The 18,460-nt window shown below is 39.0% G+C and overlaps 1 protein-coding gene across 1 annotated transcript in view; it reads right to left on the bottom strand.

Moving 5' to 3' along the window:
- The window catches only part of Gpbp1l1 (GC-rich promoter binding protein 1 like 1), a 40,368-nt gene that overhangs the window by 7,784 nt on the left and 14,124 nt on the right, over positions 1-18,460 (bottom strand). Inside the window, 6 exon segments of the mRNA XM_050131403.1 lie at positions 4,309-4,640; positions 6,127-6,199; positions 11,495-11,781; positions 12,503-12,632; positions 14,117-14,229; positions 15,070-16,102. Of these exon segments, the coding sequence (XP_049987360.1) occupies positions 4,309-4,640; positions 6,127-6,199; positions 11,495-11,781; positions 12,503-12,632; positions 14,117-14,176 (882 nt within the window). The 5' untranslated portion in view covers positions 14,177-14,229; positions 15,070-16,102.

Genomic DNA, 18,460 nt, shown 5'->3' with positions numbered 1-18,460 from the left:
TTTTTTTTTTTTTTTTTTAAGATTTATTTATTTATTAGGTATACAACATTCTGCCTCGATGTATGCCCACATGCCAGAGGAGGGCACCAGATCTCATTACAGATGGTTGTGAGCCACCATGTGGTTGCTGGGAATTGAACTCAGGACCTCTGGAAGAGCAGCCAGTGCTCTTAACCTCTGAGCCATCTCTCTAGCCCCAGACTCTTTTTCTTACACTTACGAAAAAACTAAGATGCCTGTGTTCCGTTACCCATCACAGGTTACCTGTGTGCCATCAGAAATCCTGTCTTTTGGGCTGGAAAGATGGCTCAGTGATTAACACTGCTGGCTGCTCTTCCACAGGACCCAGAGTCCCATTCTCAGCACCCACATGGAATGTCTGTAACTCCATTCCTGGAATCTGAAACCATCTGGCCTCTACAGGTACCAGGCGATGTAGAGAAATATGTACAGTTAAAGCATTCATACACACATTCAAAAAATAAACCAAAAACATTTTCACTAATCTAGTCTTCAGTGATTTTAAACACAGTAAGATAGATAGTTGCCCTATGACTGGTTCAACCATGCCTCCAGACAGCATCTGGAACTTATCTTTCAGCCATAGCTACCAAGTACCACTGTTCCTAATGTCTCCTACTTTTTATTATATGATCAAGTAAAAGCTCACTAAAGTAAGCTAACTTTCATTAACAACTATGGTTTTCAGCTTTCTTTCTAAGATCTACTTATTTATTATGTATATAGTGTTCTGCCAGCATGTATGCCTGCCATGGAAGCCAGAAGAAGGCACCAGAATGCATTATAGATGGCTGTGAGTCATCACGTGGTTGCTGGATATTGAACTTAAGGATGGGTAAAATGTAAAGTCTGATTGTGATGCTGGTAATAGGCATTACTTATGTTGGCATTTAATGTACTTCATAAAATGGCAGTTACTTCTTACTGAAAAGTTCGAAGTTGAAGATTACCACCTCTACTGTGTATCTGCACCTCTGTGTATCGGAAGAAAGAGAATGAAAACCTAGGAAACCTCCCCCAGAGCAAAGAGAGCAAAATGACATTTGTCTGCTGTTAGCATTGCAGCTAGATGGCTTAATGTTTTTTTTTTCCAATTTTTAAATTTTATTTATGCATATGGTATTTTTGCCCGTCTGTATGTCTGTGTAACACACTGCATGCCTAGTGCCTGCAGATGTCAGAAGATGCTGGATCCCCTGGAACTGAAGCTACAGGTGGTTGAGAGTCACCTCAGTGGAGAACAAGGTTATTCGAGATCAACAAGCGCTCTTAACTGCTGACCATCTCTTTAGTTCCTAGACTGTCTCATTATAACATCTGCTCTTCTCGCTTGAATGTATTCTTTTCCTTGTACAGCAGAAGACTAAGTATCCTAAATACCTTACAAAGATAACTGCTGTAGGGTGGATGAGATGGCTCAGCAGGTGAAGGCACTTACAGACAAGCCTGACAACCCGAGTTCAAATTCCAGGATCCACGTGATGGAAGGAAGGAACTGACTCATGACAAGTTGTCATTGCACCTTCCTGAGTGCCATGGAATGAAAGCTCGCACACACATATGCGGGTGCATACACATAATAAACAAAAAAACAAGTAAATAAATGAAGTAACTATACAGGGCGGTGGTGGTACAGGCCTTTAATCCCGGCACTCTGGAGGCAGAGGCAGGCCAGACAGCCAGAGCTGTTACAGAGAGAAACCCTGTCTCAAAAAAACCAAGAGGGGAGGATGGTAACTATCACAGTTTATATTTAAAATAAGCCCTAAAAGCCCACATGTAGATGACATACAGGAAAGTGTTAAGAATTTTAGTAGCGGGCTGGAGAGATGGCTCAGAGGTTAAGAGCATTGCCTGCTCTTCCAAAGGTCCTGAGTTCAATTCCCAGCAACCACATGGTGGCTCACAACCATCTGTAGTGAGGTCTGGTGCCCTCTTCTGGCCTGCAAGCATACACACAGACAGAATATTGTATACGTAATAAATAAATAAATATTAAAAAAAAAAAAAGAATTTTAGTAGCTTGAGGCAGCCAGTAGAAGTAGTTAGATAATCAGTGGTAAGCTCTTGAAGAGGTTATCAGTTTCCTGTCTTCTTCTTCTGTCATCTCCTGACCACCACAGGCAAACAGACTTTTTCTACAACTTTGAAAAACTGTACCACGATGTACTCAGCTAAAACAGACCACTATCCTTGAACGGCTTCTCTTTGTAGGGCTGGGAATTAAATTTAGAGTCCTGAATATAAGACCCGAGGACTAGCACTGAGCAGCACTCCCAGTCCTTCATAAGCATTTAAAATTGTCCCAATGGCTGCTGCCTAAAGATTTCTTTACTGCTTCTTTTATCTTTACCACCAAGCTACATTGCAGGGTCTTATCATATAGCTTAGGTTGGTCTCAAATCCACAATCTTTCTGGCTCAAATGTAGGTATGTGCCATTATACCTGCCACTTTCTATCTCTTAAGACCTCAAGTCATCAAAAGTTTTCTAGCTGCAAACAGGAAAAACTTTTTGAAGACAAGGCCCACCTGTCTGGCCCAAACTCACTATATAGACCTGCCCTTAAACTGTACTTTAACTCAACATCTGCCTGCCTATGCTTCTAAAATGCTGGGATAAAAGGAGTGCAACATAACAAATGGTCTGATCCAAGTGAATTTCCTCAACTTGCCAGCAAGTGACAAGTATTGATGAGCATTACTGCTATTGTAAACAGCTCAGGATTTCTGTGATAAAATACATTTTTCCTATGTATGATTTATAATTTTCTGGTCTGTCTTAGATGTGTCAACTAAAGTTCTTTTTTAATTCCTTACTACCTATCCTCTTGTCTAGATAATCTGATCTTCATTTTTACTGTAATAATGACTGTCATGGGACTAGGTAGAGATTTACTGGGTAAGCTGTTAGCTGCTAAAGTAATGTCAACACCAGAGTAGGCACCCAAGAAAACATCTATTCAAATGCATTGCAGATCTGGTAGCCCTTGTAATTCAAGTTCCCAGAAGGAAGACACAGGGAATCCTGAGATAGACTAGCTGATAGACTAGATATATAGATAACTGATAGACTAAATCAGCAACTTCATGTCTCTACATACAAACATATTCATATGCATGCATAACATACAAAAAACACATTAAGAAAAGAAAACAGGCCGGGCGATGGTGGCACACGCCTTTAATCCCAGCACTCGGGAGGCAGAGGCAGGCGGATCTCTGTGAGTTCGAGACCAGCCTGGTCTACAGAGCTAGTCCCAGGACAGGCTCCAAAAAAAATTACGTTCCAATGCTGAGGGTAATTAAAATGGCCCAGTCTAGTGTTTGCTGGTCTCACCAATTCTTTAATGTCAAACACTTCCAAACTCTGGCTATCTACCTACCATTCTCCAAAGGTCCGTGAAATTTCTCTCTCTCTAGTAAAACCTTGATGGATGATCACAGTCTACACCAATCTTGCTCTTATGAATTGTATTTAGTATTTAATTTATTTGAAATGTACTTAAAGGTCTTAAAAATCTGCTGTTTAGGGGCTGGAGAGATGGCTCAGCAGTTAAGAACATTGCCTGCTCTTCCAAAGGTCCTGAGTTCAATTCCCAGCAATCACATGGTGGCTCACAACCATCTGTAATGGTGCCCTCTTCTGGCCTTCAGGCATACACACAGAAAGAATATTACATACATAAATAAATAAATTAAAAAAATCTGCTGTTTAATTTCAAACCTGTACTACTATATCCAGCAATTACAACAGAAAGAGCCTAACAGTTACGCCTTTGTACTGCTCTTAAGCAGCAAGAAGATTCAATTGTGCAGAATAGAAAGTGAACTGCTGCTCACTAGGGCTTGCTCTTTGTAAGCAAGACATTTCACTTGAATCAATACAGAGTGAAACTCATCCAGGCAATTATGTGTTTTAGTTAAGTGCACTAGAAATAAGAGTATTTTCAGCCTTAGGGCTCCATATAAAGGAGGAAAATAAACTGATATGATGAGTGCTGCAACTGAAGGGACCCAGTGCCGTGCAATGATGGAGATGGAAGGACACACAGAGAAATCTTGCCTTGAAAACCAAACACATATAAAAACAAACAGGAGGGCTGGAGAGATGGCACAGTAGTTAATAGAACAAGGGGGTCTTCAAGAGAAGCTCAGTTCCCAGAACCATTTCTCACAATCATCTTTATTTTCAGCTGTAGGCAAGGTGTTCAGCTGACCGATAGGACAGATTTCATGCTATTAAAGGGGCAAGCTTACAAAATGAAACTGGTGAGTTGGCACTGGCAGAGTCTGGTGATGAGAGTATAATTATATACATGTAACAGGCACTGACTGGGTATCTAAATGAATAATTTTGTCAGAAAATATAAATATATATAATGGTATATGATTTATTATCAAACCTGTTTTTCAAAGCTCATACCTTAGAGGGAGGTGGTGCAGGTTTAGGAACCAAGTTCTTATAGACACTTGGGACCATGGTTGACACTTTGTTCCCATTTGCATGGTGGGATCCTGATGAGGTGAATGCAGCAGAGAAGGCAGCGGCAGGATCCTCTTTGGAAACTTTTTTGATGACTAGCATCTTTGAGGGTTGCTTGGCACTAGGTGGGTTTTCTGTGAAATATAAGAGTGGGGACACACAAAAAAGTCACATTTGTAAGTAACACAGAAAAGTTTAACTAATAGCCTTTCCTGCAATATAGGTAGGTGATGAAGTTGAGACCAAGGGACAAACATTACCTTGTGTTCATTTAACAAATACCTTGAAAAATAACAGTATGGGTAGGTAGAGAAGCAGCCCAGTTGGTGAAATATTTATCAAGCAAGTGTTGAGTATATGAGTTAATCTCTAGAACATGAGTTTAAAAACAAAACAAAAAAGATGCATATTCTTGTAAACTTATCATTGGAGGGGAGAGATAGGTGAATCCCTGGGATTCTCTGGCCTGCCAGCCTAGCATACTAGGCCAATGAGACAGTGTTTCTAAAACAAGGTGGATGGCTCGTGAAGACCACCACCCAAAGTTGACCAAGTCTTTCCTTTGTACATGCCCTCATGTTCATGTCCCTTAGGAAAAAATAATAAAATTTTTCAAAATTTAAAAAATTTCTTTACTTAATGTGCATGAGTGTTTTGTCTGCATACTTTATGCATACCTAGTACCCGTGAAGGTCAGAGGAGGGTATCAGATATCCTGGAGTTACAGATGACTTCGAGCTGCCACGTAAGGGCTGGGAATCAAACCCTGGTCCTCTAGAAGAGCAGCCAGTACTCTTAAAAACTGAACCGAACCATCTCTCCAGTCCCTTAATTTGTTTTTAATAGTCTCACTATGTAGCTTTGGCTAGCCTGGAAACTCACTATGAAGCCCAAGCTGTCTCCAAACTCAGAGATCCTAAATACGTACGCAGACACTCGGGCACACCCCCTTTCTTCTAAAAATAAACAAATCTTTAGGGCTAGAGATGTCTCACTATTAAGAGCACTGGCTGCTCTTCCAGAGGACCCAGGTTCAATTCACAGCAAATACATGGCAGCTCCTAACTCTGTAACTCCAGTTCCCTGGGATCTGACACCTTCACACCAATGCACATAAAGTTTAAAAAAAGTTACTTAAAAAAAAAAAAAATGAAAAAACAAAAACAAATAATTCAAGTTAAAACCACCAACAAAACCCCAAGTCTTAATCAGGACCCAGCAAGGTTCCAATGGTCTATTCTGTCTCCACTACAATTACTACGCCTGGATGGTTTTAAGGAGACAGACTACTCTCTATCTTTGTGGATGCTTCGTGAAGAGCTAACAGGTGTTAGCTACCCTAGGCAAGAAGATGAGAAACAAAAACTAACTTAAGAACAAACAAACTAAAATAATATTTTTCCCCCTCTACTCAGTAATAAGAATTTCAGGATTAGAAGAAAGATGGCCCAGAGGTTAAGAACACTGGCTGTTCTTCCATAAGTCCTGAGTTCAATCCCCAGCAACCTCTTTGTGGCTTACAAGACATGCATGTGGACAGAACACTATATACACAATAAATAAATCTGTAAAAAAAAAAAAAAAATCAAACAGACTTTTAAAATAGCAAAATCTACCTACCCCATACTCCAGAAGGGGTCCCAAAAGGTCTGCATGGCTGATTCTGTTTGCCAGCTTCTGGATTCAAAGAAGGCTACAATAAAAAAGGAGGGGGGTATTAATGATTGACAGATACAGAAAGCTCATCACTTTGGAATTTTTCACAAAGTAGCCATCACTAAATGGGTGTACAACTAACAAATACAGCTACCAAAAAGTTATAAATTATCAGAACCAACAAATTTAAAAGTATTTTAAAAATGTAAACTATGTTAAAATCTAAAATCAGTAGACACTATGGTATTTTTAGCTTGTATTTCCTTTGTCATAGGATTTCTTTTTCTTTCTTTTTTTTTTTTTTTTTTTTTTAAGTTTTGTTGAGACGGTTTCTCTGTAGCTTTGAAGCCTGTCCTACAACTTGCTCTGTAGACCAGGCTGGCCTTGAACTCACAGAGATCCTCATGCCTCTGTCTCCCGAATGCTGGGTTCAAAGATGTGCGCCACCACTGCCTGGCTTGTCATGGGATTTCTTATACACACACACACACACACACAATACAAATATGCATCCTATCTTTCAATAGAGTAAATATGCAAAAGGAGGCATAGAAAGCCACAGAACAAGAATGTTAGTATTTTCCTCATATTCAAGGAGAGTAACATTGTCAGTGAAATGCGTGCGTAGTATTCACTGAAGTTATAAGACTGCACTAGAACAGAAACTATATTCCAGGATTATATAAAGGATACAAAGGCAATTAAAATAGCCCCAGTCCTCACAGGTTCATTCATCATTAAAAAGATAAAACTAATAACCAAGTAAGTATCACAAAAGGTTCTACTATAATAAAAATTCACATTGGGCAAGGACTACTGAAAGGGGCTGGATAAATCCTTAGCAGAGAAATGAGAAGTTCAATTACAGGTGATGACAGTATGATTCCAAGAACTGAAAGCTCAATAAATACATCAAACCAAGTTTAGCTTGGACTTAACTAATTTTATAGAGGATAGAAGGGATTAAACACAATGGTGTCCAGAGTAGAAACTGTTCTAAATCAGGGTCACACCACTAGCCCCTGGGCCTATGTTCTTAAATTATATTCTATCTATAGTTCTAAGATACTGTCCCTATTTATGCAGTATCTGTAATCTCATCACATCTATTTAACTTAAATTGTGTGTGTGTGTTTGTACCTGAGTGCAGTGCCTGATGAGGCCAGAAAAGGGCACCAAGTTCTTTGGACCAGAAGCCACCCAATGTGGGTGCTGAGAGTCAAACGTGGGCCCTCTGCAAGAGCACTAAGCACTTTTAAACCTTTAACTACCTATCTAGCACACTGATTGGTTTGTTTCTTTTGTTGTTGTTGGTTTTTTTTTTTTTTTTTTTTTGAGATAGGGTTTCTCTGTGTAGCCCTGATTGTACTGGAACTCACTCTGTAGACCAAGCTAGCCTTGAACTCTGAAATCTGCCTACCTTTGCCTTTGAAGTGCTGGGATTAGAAGTTTGGGTCACCACCTTGAGACTGACACTGATTTCTTTTTTTTTTTTTTAAAAGCAGTTTAAAAATGAGATGACCCAAGTATAAAATCCCAATATCCCACAATGGAAAGAAATTTACTACAAGCAGCCTTCTGACTTCACGTGCTGGCCCTGGCACACCACTCAGACACACAAAAATAAATAAATAGGCAAAAAGCTCTTTCAACTACCACTCATTAACAAATACATTACTGACTAAACCAGCAATACTTAGTAAGTTTTACCTCTCTAACCAAATCCTTCCCTTCTAAAAATAACTAGCTAAACTTAAGGAATCATTTCTTCTCTTTTACTTCCCAGGTGTGCATCTATAAACACTTTCTATAAGTTAAAATTTACATTATCGTCCCTATGGTGAAAGATGTACAATTATGAACTCATGAATCTAACTATATTTGATGTAATATAAACTGTTATCTTTAAATAATTTCAGATAAGCATCCCATTTCTGGTCAGTAAAAATCTCTTTGCTCTTTTATTTATGTATGTATTTTGTTTTTTTCTGAGACAGGGTTTCTCTGTGTAGCCCTGGCTGTCCTGGAACTCACTCCATAGACCAGACTAGCATTCAACTGAAGAGATCCATCTGTTTCTGTGCCCTAAGTGTTGGGATTAAAGGTGTGCATCACTAGGTCCAGTTTTGATTTTTTTTTAAGTTTATTTTTATTATATGTATGCTTGTGTGTCTGTGTTGGCCAGATGCCTTAGAATCTCCTGGAGTTGAACTTATGGGTCATTGTGAATCATTTGATGTGGGTTTTAGAAACTGAACTCAGGTTGTCTCCAAGAGCTTAAATGCTAAGGCCACCTCTCTCCAAACACTTTTTTACATTCTTATCTTGTATGTGAGTGTCTCTGTATGTATGTAAGGACATGTGCCACTCAGTGTATGTGCAGTTCAGAAAACAACTTGATAGTCACTTCTCTTCTTTGGCATAGGTTCTAGGCATTGAACTCGGGTAGTCAGGCTTGGTGGCAGAGAACTATCCATGGACCCAGCAAACTGGCCCATGAATCTTTTTGACAGACCCTAAATAGCCTTTAATTCTTTCATATGTAGAATGAAAAAATACTTTATCTTTTAATACACTGTTCACAAATGTATTTCAAGACCACAATCTAGGTACCAGGTTGTCCACTGATATGGGGATTTGATTTGTTTTTAATAGGAACAACCAAATTTAAAGACAAATAACTAATAATTTATTGAAATTTCCAATCCTGTTAAAGTTGGGTTCAAGTGTGGGTTTTGTGTTTATTTTAAAGGGTATTTTTGTCTGCATGTATGTCCATGTACCACATGCATGCCTGGTGCCTGTGGAGGCAAGAAAAGTATGTTAGATCTCCTGGAACTAAGGTCACAGATGGATGTGAGCTGCCCGGTGAGTGCCGGGAACTGAACCAAGTCCTCTGCAGTAGCTGCCAGTGCTTTCAATTATGGAGCCATCTCTCCAGCTCAAACCTGAAGGCCAGATAGCTTTGATCCTCCTGCAGCAGGAGCCTCTCTATCTTATACTCACCTACTTTAGACTATGTATGATATATACAATAGTCTCTGAGTAGCAATGTCAGTATTTCACAGAAAACATTAGAACTTTCAGAAATGCTTTTTCCTTCCTTCCTTCCTTCCTCCCTCCCTCCCTCCCTCCCTCCCTCCCTTCCTTCCTTCCTTCCTTCCTTCCTTCCTGAGACAGGGTTTCTCTGTAGCTTTGGAGCCTGCTGGAACTCACTCTGTAGGCCAAGCTGGCCTCAAACTCATGGAGATCTGCTTCTCTCCGCCTCCTGAGTACTGGGATTAAAGGCATGAGCCACTGCCCAGCTCAGACATGTTTTTCTTATTTTCTCCTCAAAAATAATCATACAGTATCTTCACTTTAGGAACTATAGTTTTTATATGTTGTATTCTGTTAATTCATAGACATACACACATATACATTTATCAAAGACAGTGTGTGCATGCTAGAAAAGTACTCTGTCTTTAATCTAAGTACTACCAGTTCCTGATTCTATTCAGGAATCAGCTGGAACCAGGAGAGACCACTCACATATGACAATATGAACTCTATTACTGAGTCATAACCACAGACACTGACCACACGGTGAACATTTGTCTTTTGTTGACATCTTTCTGATTGTCTGAAGCTTATTCTCTAGTAATATTGTCATGAAATTAAGAGACAATATCCCGAGACTTTGGTTTGTTTCTGTCTTTGGTATACACGTGTACATGCATCCTTGTGTACAGGTTTGAATGTCAGAGGCTGATGTTGGGTTCTCTGTTGCTCTCAAACAGGGTCTCTTTAGTACAACCTGGCGCCTATGTTTAAGTTACACTAGCTGGCTAGTCAACCACTGTAGCTGTTTTCCTCACCTATCACCAAGCTGGGGTTACACAGAGGGTGCCGCTATGCCTCTTCTGTGGCGTGATGGAAAGCTAAACTGACCTTCTCTTGACTATATGGCACCCTCAGCCCTAGCTGTCTCCTCTGCATATCTTTCTTAAATACTGATGCAGACCTGTGACCATTTAACAGAGAATACACTTAATAGTGTGTAAAACTGTTGGCTCCTATTTTCTTTCCTTGAGTATTTTCTTTACTAATTTTACTTCTCTGTTGCACAAAGGGCTATTGTCTAAATATATCTGATTTTCCTTCTTACAAACCAAAATCTTAGATATATAAAAGGTATTTTTCTTCTTTGTTTATGCCTAGTAACTTCAGTACTTGACAATATGGCTCAATCTTTTTTCAATTTATAGCCTCAAATTTTATTCTATTTCCAAAAAAACCTTAAATTACACTTTTCAGCATTTAAGCTATTATTTTGCCTTCATTTTCTAAATTGTGTCCTATTATATATGCCCTTAATCTTTTGTCAAACTTGTTTTACTTTCTCTAAATTTTCATGTCTAATTTCATTACTAAAGAAATTCTTTTTTCCTAATTACTGAAAAAAAATTAGCATTCATTCTTGTTTTTCTCATTTTACATTGTTTTCTGAAATCTCCATTTTAATTTTTTGTTTTGTTTTTGCTTTTTTCATGTAGGGTTTCTCTGTGTATCTTTGGATTCTGTCTTGGAACTCACTCTGTAGACCTGACTGTCGTCCTCAAACTCACCTGCCTCTGCCTCCCAAGTACTGGGATTAAAGGCAGGCACCACCACCGCTGGGTTAAATCTTCCATTTTTTAAAGTATCATTTTTTTTTTAAGTTCTCGTCTTAGTTCAATCCCCAGGATCTACACAGTGGAAAAACTAGCTCTTCCAAGCTGTCCTCTGACCTCAATACATGTATGTGCACGGCATGTGTGCATTTATACATATGTAACAAGTAAATGGAATTAACATATAGTCTTAGCATCAAATTTCATTGACTATAATTAACAGCCAAAATATAATTACTTTACAAAATAAAGAACAAAATTCACAGAAAAACAAACATTTATGATAAAGACATAATAAACAGATATAAACAGAAATAAATTCAAATGGGTCCTGTGGTGATGGCAGCAACGCACACCTTCAATCCCAGAACTCTGGAGGCAGATGAATCTCTGTGAGTTTAAAGTCAGCCTGGTTTACTAAGTAAGACCCTGACAAGAGAAAATAGAGTCCTATATTTTTACAAGACTTTTTTTTTTTTTTTTTTTTTTTTTTTGGTTTTTCGAGACAGGGTTCTCTGTGGTTTTGGAGCCTGTCCTGGAACTAGCTCTTGTAGACCAGGCTGGTCTTGAACTCACAGAGATCCACCTGCCTCTGCCTCCTGAGTGCTGGGATTAAAGGCATGCGCCACCACCGCCTGGCGACATTGTTTTTAACTATGCATTAAAAGCTTCATACTTACAAAGTCTTCTTCTTCGAACTGCAACTTTTCTATTTTATCCTCTTTTTTTTCTTCCCTAATCTCTGTTGGTGGTTTTTCTTGAAAGGTGCAGCCTTTCCGGGAGTGGAAGCTACCATTCCAGTGTCGATGGTTTCCTGTGCTACCTCCACTCCGCTGGCTCATGCCATCATGACCTCGGGAAGAGCCATGCCAACCAGATGGATTCCCTGTGTTTCCAGCATATGTTCCCTTAGAGACACCAGAGTCCACAGAATCATGGCGGAATAGAGAGGGTTGGTGCCAAGAATCTAAAATAGCAAGGAAAAGTAAGGTATTGTCTGTTTCTTATAAATTCAGAAATAACTTGGCCAGATGCTTCCTGCTTTGGTCAAAGTTACTTTCAAAAGTCCTTCAGGGGGCTGGAGAGATGGCTCAGAGGTTAAGAACACTGACTGTTCTTCCAGAGATCGTGAGTTCAATTCCTAGCAACCACATGGTGGCTCACAACCAGCTATAATGAGATCTAGTGCCCTCTTCTGGCCTGTAGGCAGACATGGAAACTAACACTGTATACATAATAAATAAATATTAAAAAAAAAAAAAAAGGCCTTCAGGAAACCTCTTAAATACCTTTTGATAGGGCAGAAACTTAGTAGGTGGGAAAGACAGAGCTGGATGCTGGGAAAAAGAGCAGAGTCAGACAGACGCCATGATTCTCCTGCTCAAGATGAACGCTGGTTTGACTCATGCCGGTAAGCCACAGTCAAGTGGCGATACACATTAATGGAAATGGGTTAATCAAGATGTGAGAGTTAGCCAATAAGAGGCTAGAGCTAATGGGCCAATTTCTGTGTGATTATTTCAAGGGTTAAGCTAGCCAGGCAGCAGGACACAGCCCACTGCTCGTCCCACAACATCACAGAGATCCACTTGCCTCTGTCCCTTGATTGTTTGGATTACCAGGGATTACCATGCCTGGTTCTAAGCAGTTGTTTAAATATATGGTCACAACAGATGGAAATGACTCACCTCCTGTAGTACGTAGAGGTCCATTGTTAAAAAAGCCATCAGAAGAATTATGTCGACGACGGCTTACTCCAAATCTACCTTCTCCACGGGATAGGTGCTCTCCGTGTTTGTCAAAGGTGGCTATAGATGACTAACATAAAAGATAGAGAGGCAAAGACTTAGTTTCTTTCAGTATCTTATTGGGTTCTAAATCAGGTGTTCAAAAACAAAAACCCGTTGTGGTAGTACAGTATCAACACTAAGAAGACCGTGAGGTGACTGCCACGAGTTTCAGCTCAGCTATACAGGAAAACCTTGACTCAAAAGTAAACAAATAAACAAAAGCTAATATTATAGATGTGAGCCATCATAACCAGTTTATTACAATTTCTGTTTTTGAGTCAGGGCCTCATTCTCTAATTCCAGAGGCCTAGAATATACTATGTAGATTAGGGTTTACATCAGACTTGTGGCAATCCTCCTACTTTAACTTCTAGAGTACTGGATTATAGTCATGATCTACCATTCCTGTATTACCATGGTCTTAAAAACTTATTTCTAAACATTACCTCATATTTATAGCAATTCTATAATTTTAGTATCAGTTTCATTTTATTTATACACGAGGAAAAAAAAATCAAGCAGATTAAGTCTTTAAATATACACAAAAGAAAGAAGCCTTTGAAAGATCACAGATTAACTTTAATATTCCTATTCCAAGAGCACCTACTATATTTACCAAGGCAAGGACTCTCAGTCACACTCGCCTAAGAGATCCTGTTTCCATCTCCCTAGTACTGGGATTAACACTAGAATCACTGCAGGTTGCTATCCTGCCCAGGCTTTAAATTGAGTGCGGAGGATCCCATGCTTGTGCACCACTCTATAGACTGAGCTTTCTCCCTAGCTTCCTATATATCCTCCACCTGTAAGTGACAGTGATGGTGGACTGAAATTGTCAGCTTCACTAGGATATGGGATGTCTAAAAAAAGCATATCTTGAATATAATTAAGAGTGTTTTCCGAGGAGCGTTAGTGAACTGAGCTGGAAAGAGCCTTCCTGAGTTGTTGGCATTATCTATGTAATGTGAGGAAAAGGCAGATGAGCAAAGTACACACCGTCCAGCATTTCACCCTATTTGAACAGGGACCTTTTTGGTTTTTTGCCCTGCTACCAGTAAGGGAGAGATTCTATTTCTTAGCCTTTAAACACAGACTTGCTTCAGCCATGTTTCAAAGACCTTTGAGAGCACTTGCACATATGTTTACACACACATTTGGAAAAAAAAGAGGTACTGGCTTTAAGGTAGACATTGATGTGAATAACGCAAATAATGCATAATTACTCAAACTCAAGGTTTGTTTTTTTTTTTTTTTAGATTTTACAAGTGTGTCTTGCCCAAATGTATGTATCTAAGTATACCACATGCACATTAGGTGCCCAAAAAGATTAGAAGAGGGAATGAGATCCGTTATGGATGGTTGAGCCACTGTATGAGTTTTGGGTGTCAAATCCAGGTCCCTTCAAAATAAAATAAGAACAGCAATACAGCCTGAACCTGAAACAGAAGTCACAAACCAGTCAGGATGAAACTGGTATGTTTGGGTAGTTACTGCAGGAATGGAAGACAGTACCTTAGCTGACTGTGGCGTTGAGAAATTTAGCCAAGCAGGAACAAAGTCATGCTGCGCCATTTAGGTCCAGTGTCTTTTCAGCAAGATGAGGCATCCAACCTCATGGCCAGGATCTAAAAAGAGACAACACAAATCACTCATGTATGACATAAAGAGTCTGTGATTAATCTACAATCTTCCTTTAGAAGACTGAACCCCTGAATTTATCTACAGATTACTTCCAAGGTTCCAAATCTCAAGAATTCTAAGAAAAGCAGTGTTTTATGACTATGAAAACACACACACGAGATGAAAACATGAAGGGTTATATGAAGGAAGCAAATGTGTTCTTGAGTTTTAATACCTTTTTAAAAAAATTACAGTAGAAGCTGGGCCTGGTGGTGTACCCCTTTAATCCCAGCATTTGGGAGGCAGAGGCAGGTGGATCTTTGTGAGTTCAAGGCCAACTGTCTACAAAGCAGGTTGCAGGACAATCAAGACTGCTACACAGAGAAACCCTGCCATGAAAAAAACACAACCCCTGCCAAAACAAACAAACAATAACAACAACAAAACAAACAAACAAATAGATACCTATAGAACATTGGTTCTCAACCTGTGTGTTGCAACCCCTATGGGGGAGGACCATTCATGAAGGTTGTATATCAGTTATCTGTCATGAGATATTTTACATTATGATTTCTAACAACCAAAATTAGTTATGAAGCAGCAAAGAAAATAAGTTATGGTTGGGGGCACTGTATTAAAGGGTTATTAGGAAGACTGAGAACCAGAAGCTCAAACGCTTTTCCATTTACCTGACAGACATTTCTTCACACACGAACTTAGAGATTCACTGATGTACCCAAATCACTGATATTTTCCAAAATTAAATACTTCATAGCATAACACATATTTTTCATGGCATATACTCCATGTTATGTTTTCTCTAAAGACAAATGGATGATACTTACCCTCAGAGTGTCACCTCTGTGGTCCTGTTTCCAAAGTTGCCAGCTGTATCTTCCACGAGGTTTTCTTGTAAAAAGGGTGCTTAAGTAGCCTGGCCAGCAGCACGCCTTGTGATGAAGCACAAAGAAGCCCAGCTCTGTGTGGCTCACTCTCTTAATCCTCTCAATTACTCATCCTCAACTACCTAGTTCCTGACACGTTTCCAAAGGGGGAAGGGGAAGGGGAAGGGGGAAGGGGAACATAAAAAAGTTATTTGTTACATTTAAAAAAGGGGGGAAAGGGGGAAAAGCTATGTCTACGTTCACCTCATTCAACTTCCCTGAGTAAAGGCACTATGATGTTGCTTAAAAGGGCAAAACTTGGACATTTGCACAATGAGTGCAAATACTGTTCATAACAAGGTCATAACTAGAAAGACAGGTGGTCTCAAGTGTGTGCAAGAAATGTCATCAAGGTGACAGATCAAAAATGTAATAGTAAAGCAGTATAAGAGATCTTCTGAACAATCAATTCCAATGGCACAATATCCACAACAAAAGCCTTTAAAACACAAATCTTATCTGCTTAAAACAGTGTGCGGATATATTCTTTCTTTTATCTGTCTTAGACTTCAAAATCTAAAGATATAAGAAATCTTGTTTTGGTGGGGTTTTTGTTTATTTGATTTTTGAAAGGAATCAGACAGAAACTTGATTTATCTTTCCTGCCACTGAATAGCAGCTTGTTTCAAGGCAAATTTCTTGGTATAAAGCTACTAAATATGTATCCTACTTCTTTGGTCTTTACTATATATAAATTCAAAGCAAAATTATAAGTAGAAAAGATAAAGGTCAAGGAGAAAGAGAATTCCAAAATGGGGGTTTCTTCTTATCAATTTTCTGTATTTCACTTGTTTTCCTCCTTCCCAAAAACTGAACTGAGCTTCCAAAAGTGATACGAAGAATCTTCTATTGCTTTATTGAAGAAATCACTTTTTAATTTGGGTCCATCTCCATTATTACTCAATCTTTAAAAAGGCCACTTGAGTCTACCAATCTATAAATGAGAAACAAAACACATAATTAAAAGAGGCAAAACCAGTCACATCTCACTGCAAGTGAATATATCAAACCATAATCTCAACAATAAAATCCTTAAATTCAACTTGGATACTAATTTGTCATGGCCTAAAATGTGGCTACAAGCCTTTTTGTTGTTGAGACAAGGAATTACTATGCTGCTCAGGTTTCCCCTGACCTCAGCAGCCTCCTGTATCAGTCTTCCAAGCACTCAGACTACAGGCATGTCCTACCACACCTTTAAAGATTTTATGTCTCCTTAACAGATTTAAAAAAAAAAAATACAACCATTTCTCCAAGAAGCCATCAAAGGTAATTCAGAAATGCCAATTACTGATTCCTAATTGGTCAAAAGCATATACAGTGTGTAGAAATACTACCTACCACATCACTATCTGATTATCAAGTATTATTCAAAGGTAGATCATTAAGAAAAACTATTTGCCTTATATATTTACATTGTACATATTTTAGATAATTATCAATTAAGAGACAAAATCTCTTTTGATCTAAATTGATATGTACTAAGAAAGTGCAAATATTTCTTTGCCAATTCCCAATGTTCTTCCAGGGGCTACAAACATCTTTGACAGAAGAACTTTGGTATCTTTGGGGAAGTTCTAGTAGGCCGACAGATCCTAGGCATTATTGCGTTAAGTTCATGGAATGCAAAATACCAAGTCCAAGAGGTATTTAATCACTGCTTCTCAGGCTGAGTGCTGAATAAAAACATTTACTCAGTCTCTATTCTCTTTGTGTGCTTCTAATATTTAAGTATTAAAACAAGTATATACAAAGCTTAAGTAAAAGATATATGCCCTTCACCTATATTCCTTGAAAGTTTGTGGAACTGTGATTAAAAAATGACTATATTGCTGGGCATGGTGGTGTACACTATGAATATCAACACCTGGGAGGCAGATGGATCTCTGTGAGGTGCAGGCCAGGTACAGCTATAATAGAACTTTGTCTGTAGAACAATCTTTTTGTACACTGTGAAGATGTGCTTGCCAGGGCTCCTTCTGATATAGAGCTGAATAGCCAATAGCTAAGCAGGAAAAAGTTAGGTGGGATTTCCAGACAGAGAGAACAAGAGAAGATGAATCTAGGCATGGGATAGATGCCAAAGGATAAAGAAACAGGAGGTGCAAGATGGAAGAGAGGAAAAAGGCCATGAGACTATAAATGGTTTAATTTAAGTTATAAGAGCTAATTGAGACAAGCCTACACTATAGGCCAAACCTTCCTAATTAATAATAAAGCTTTGTATCATGATTTGGGGGCTGGTGGTACAAGAAAATCCGCCTACTCTATCTCAAAAACAAACAACAATTACTGAGCCAGGTGGTGGCAGCTGCAGCACATGCTTTTAATTAAAACACTTAGGAAGAAGAGGCAGTCCAGAGTACCAGGACAGACAGGTCCTCTCAAAAAACCAGCTCTCCAGCCCCCTGGGCTTTTGGTTTTTCAAGACAAGGTTTCTTTGTGTAGACCTGTCTTCTTCCCAAACTGGACAAGCAGGACACAAAAGATGAGACAACTGCCTAATTTTCCAAGACAGGGTAGGTCTGTCCTTCAAAATTCCTGCCTCACAGAAAAGTCTGTCAGATACTAATAGATGCGCCAACATTGACGTCTCTGTTGTTTCTTAGTTTTTGACGTTGTCTGCTTTGCATTTCCTGTTTATTCAAGCAATATTTGATCCTTCTTGGGCAGGCAATGCTCTTAACCACTGAGCCATCTCTCCAGCTCCCAAGGAAAGAAAACTTTGTTTTCTAGGCTATACTGTCTTTACAAGTTCACATAGAAACCATGAACAGGGTTTCTAGAAACCTCAGAGTAACAATTCAGAAGTTTGGGGATGGGCAGGCAGAAGTGAGGCCCTCCCTACTGCACACATATGTGCATGCACATACAAATAAATTAGGTGGTATGGGCAAAGTACAGGGGTCACTGTTAGTGGTTGGTGCTGAATGACTTGACTGAGGTCCCCCCCCCCCGACAAATTTGAGTCAGTATACCTTTCATGTACCAGGATTCAGCATTGCATGTTTCCTTTTTTAATTATTTATTTTATGTGCATTGGTATTTTGCTTGCATGTGTATCTGTGTGAGGGTGTCAGATCTTTGAGTAAAGCAGTTGTTAGCTGCCACTTGTGTGCTGGCAACTGAACCCAGGTCCCTGGTAGAACAGTCTTAATTGCTGAGCCATCTCTCTGGCGCCCCCCCATCTGTTTTAAATATTCTTTATTGAATCTTTTTTTATTTTTATTTATTTATTTGTTTGGTTGTCTTTTTTTTTTTTGTTTTTTTTTTTTTTTTTTTGTTTGTTTTT

The sequence above is a fragment of the Alexandromys fortis genome, unplaced genomic scaffold (genome assembly GCF_014885135.2).
Source record: "Alexandromys fortis isolate MF-2015 unplaced genomic scaffold, M_Fortis_MF-2015_v1.1 scaffold_369, whole genome shotgun sequence".
NCBI lineage: Eukaryota > Metazoa > Chordata > Mammalia > Rodentia > Cricetidae > Alexandromys > Alexandromys fortis.
This window is presented reverse-complemented; position numbering and strand designations above follow the sequence as displayed.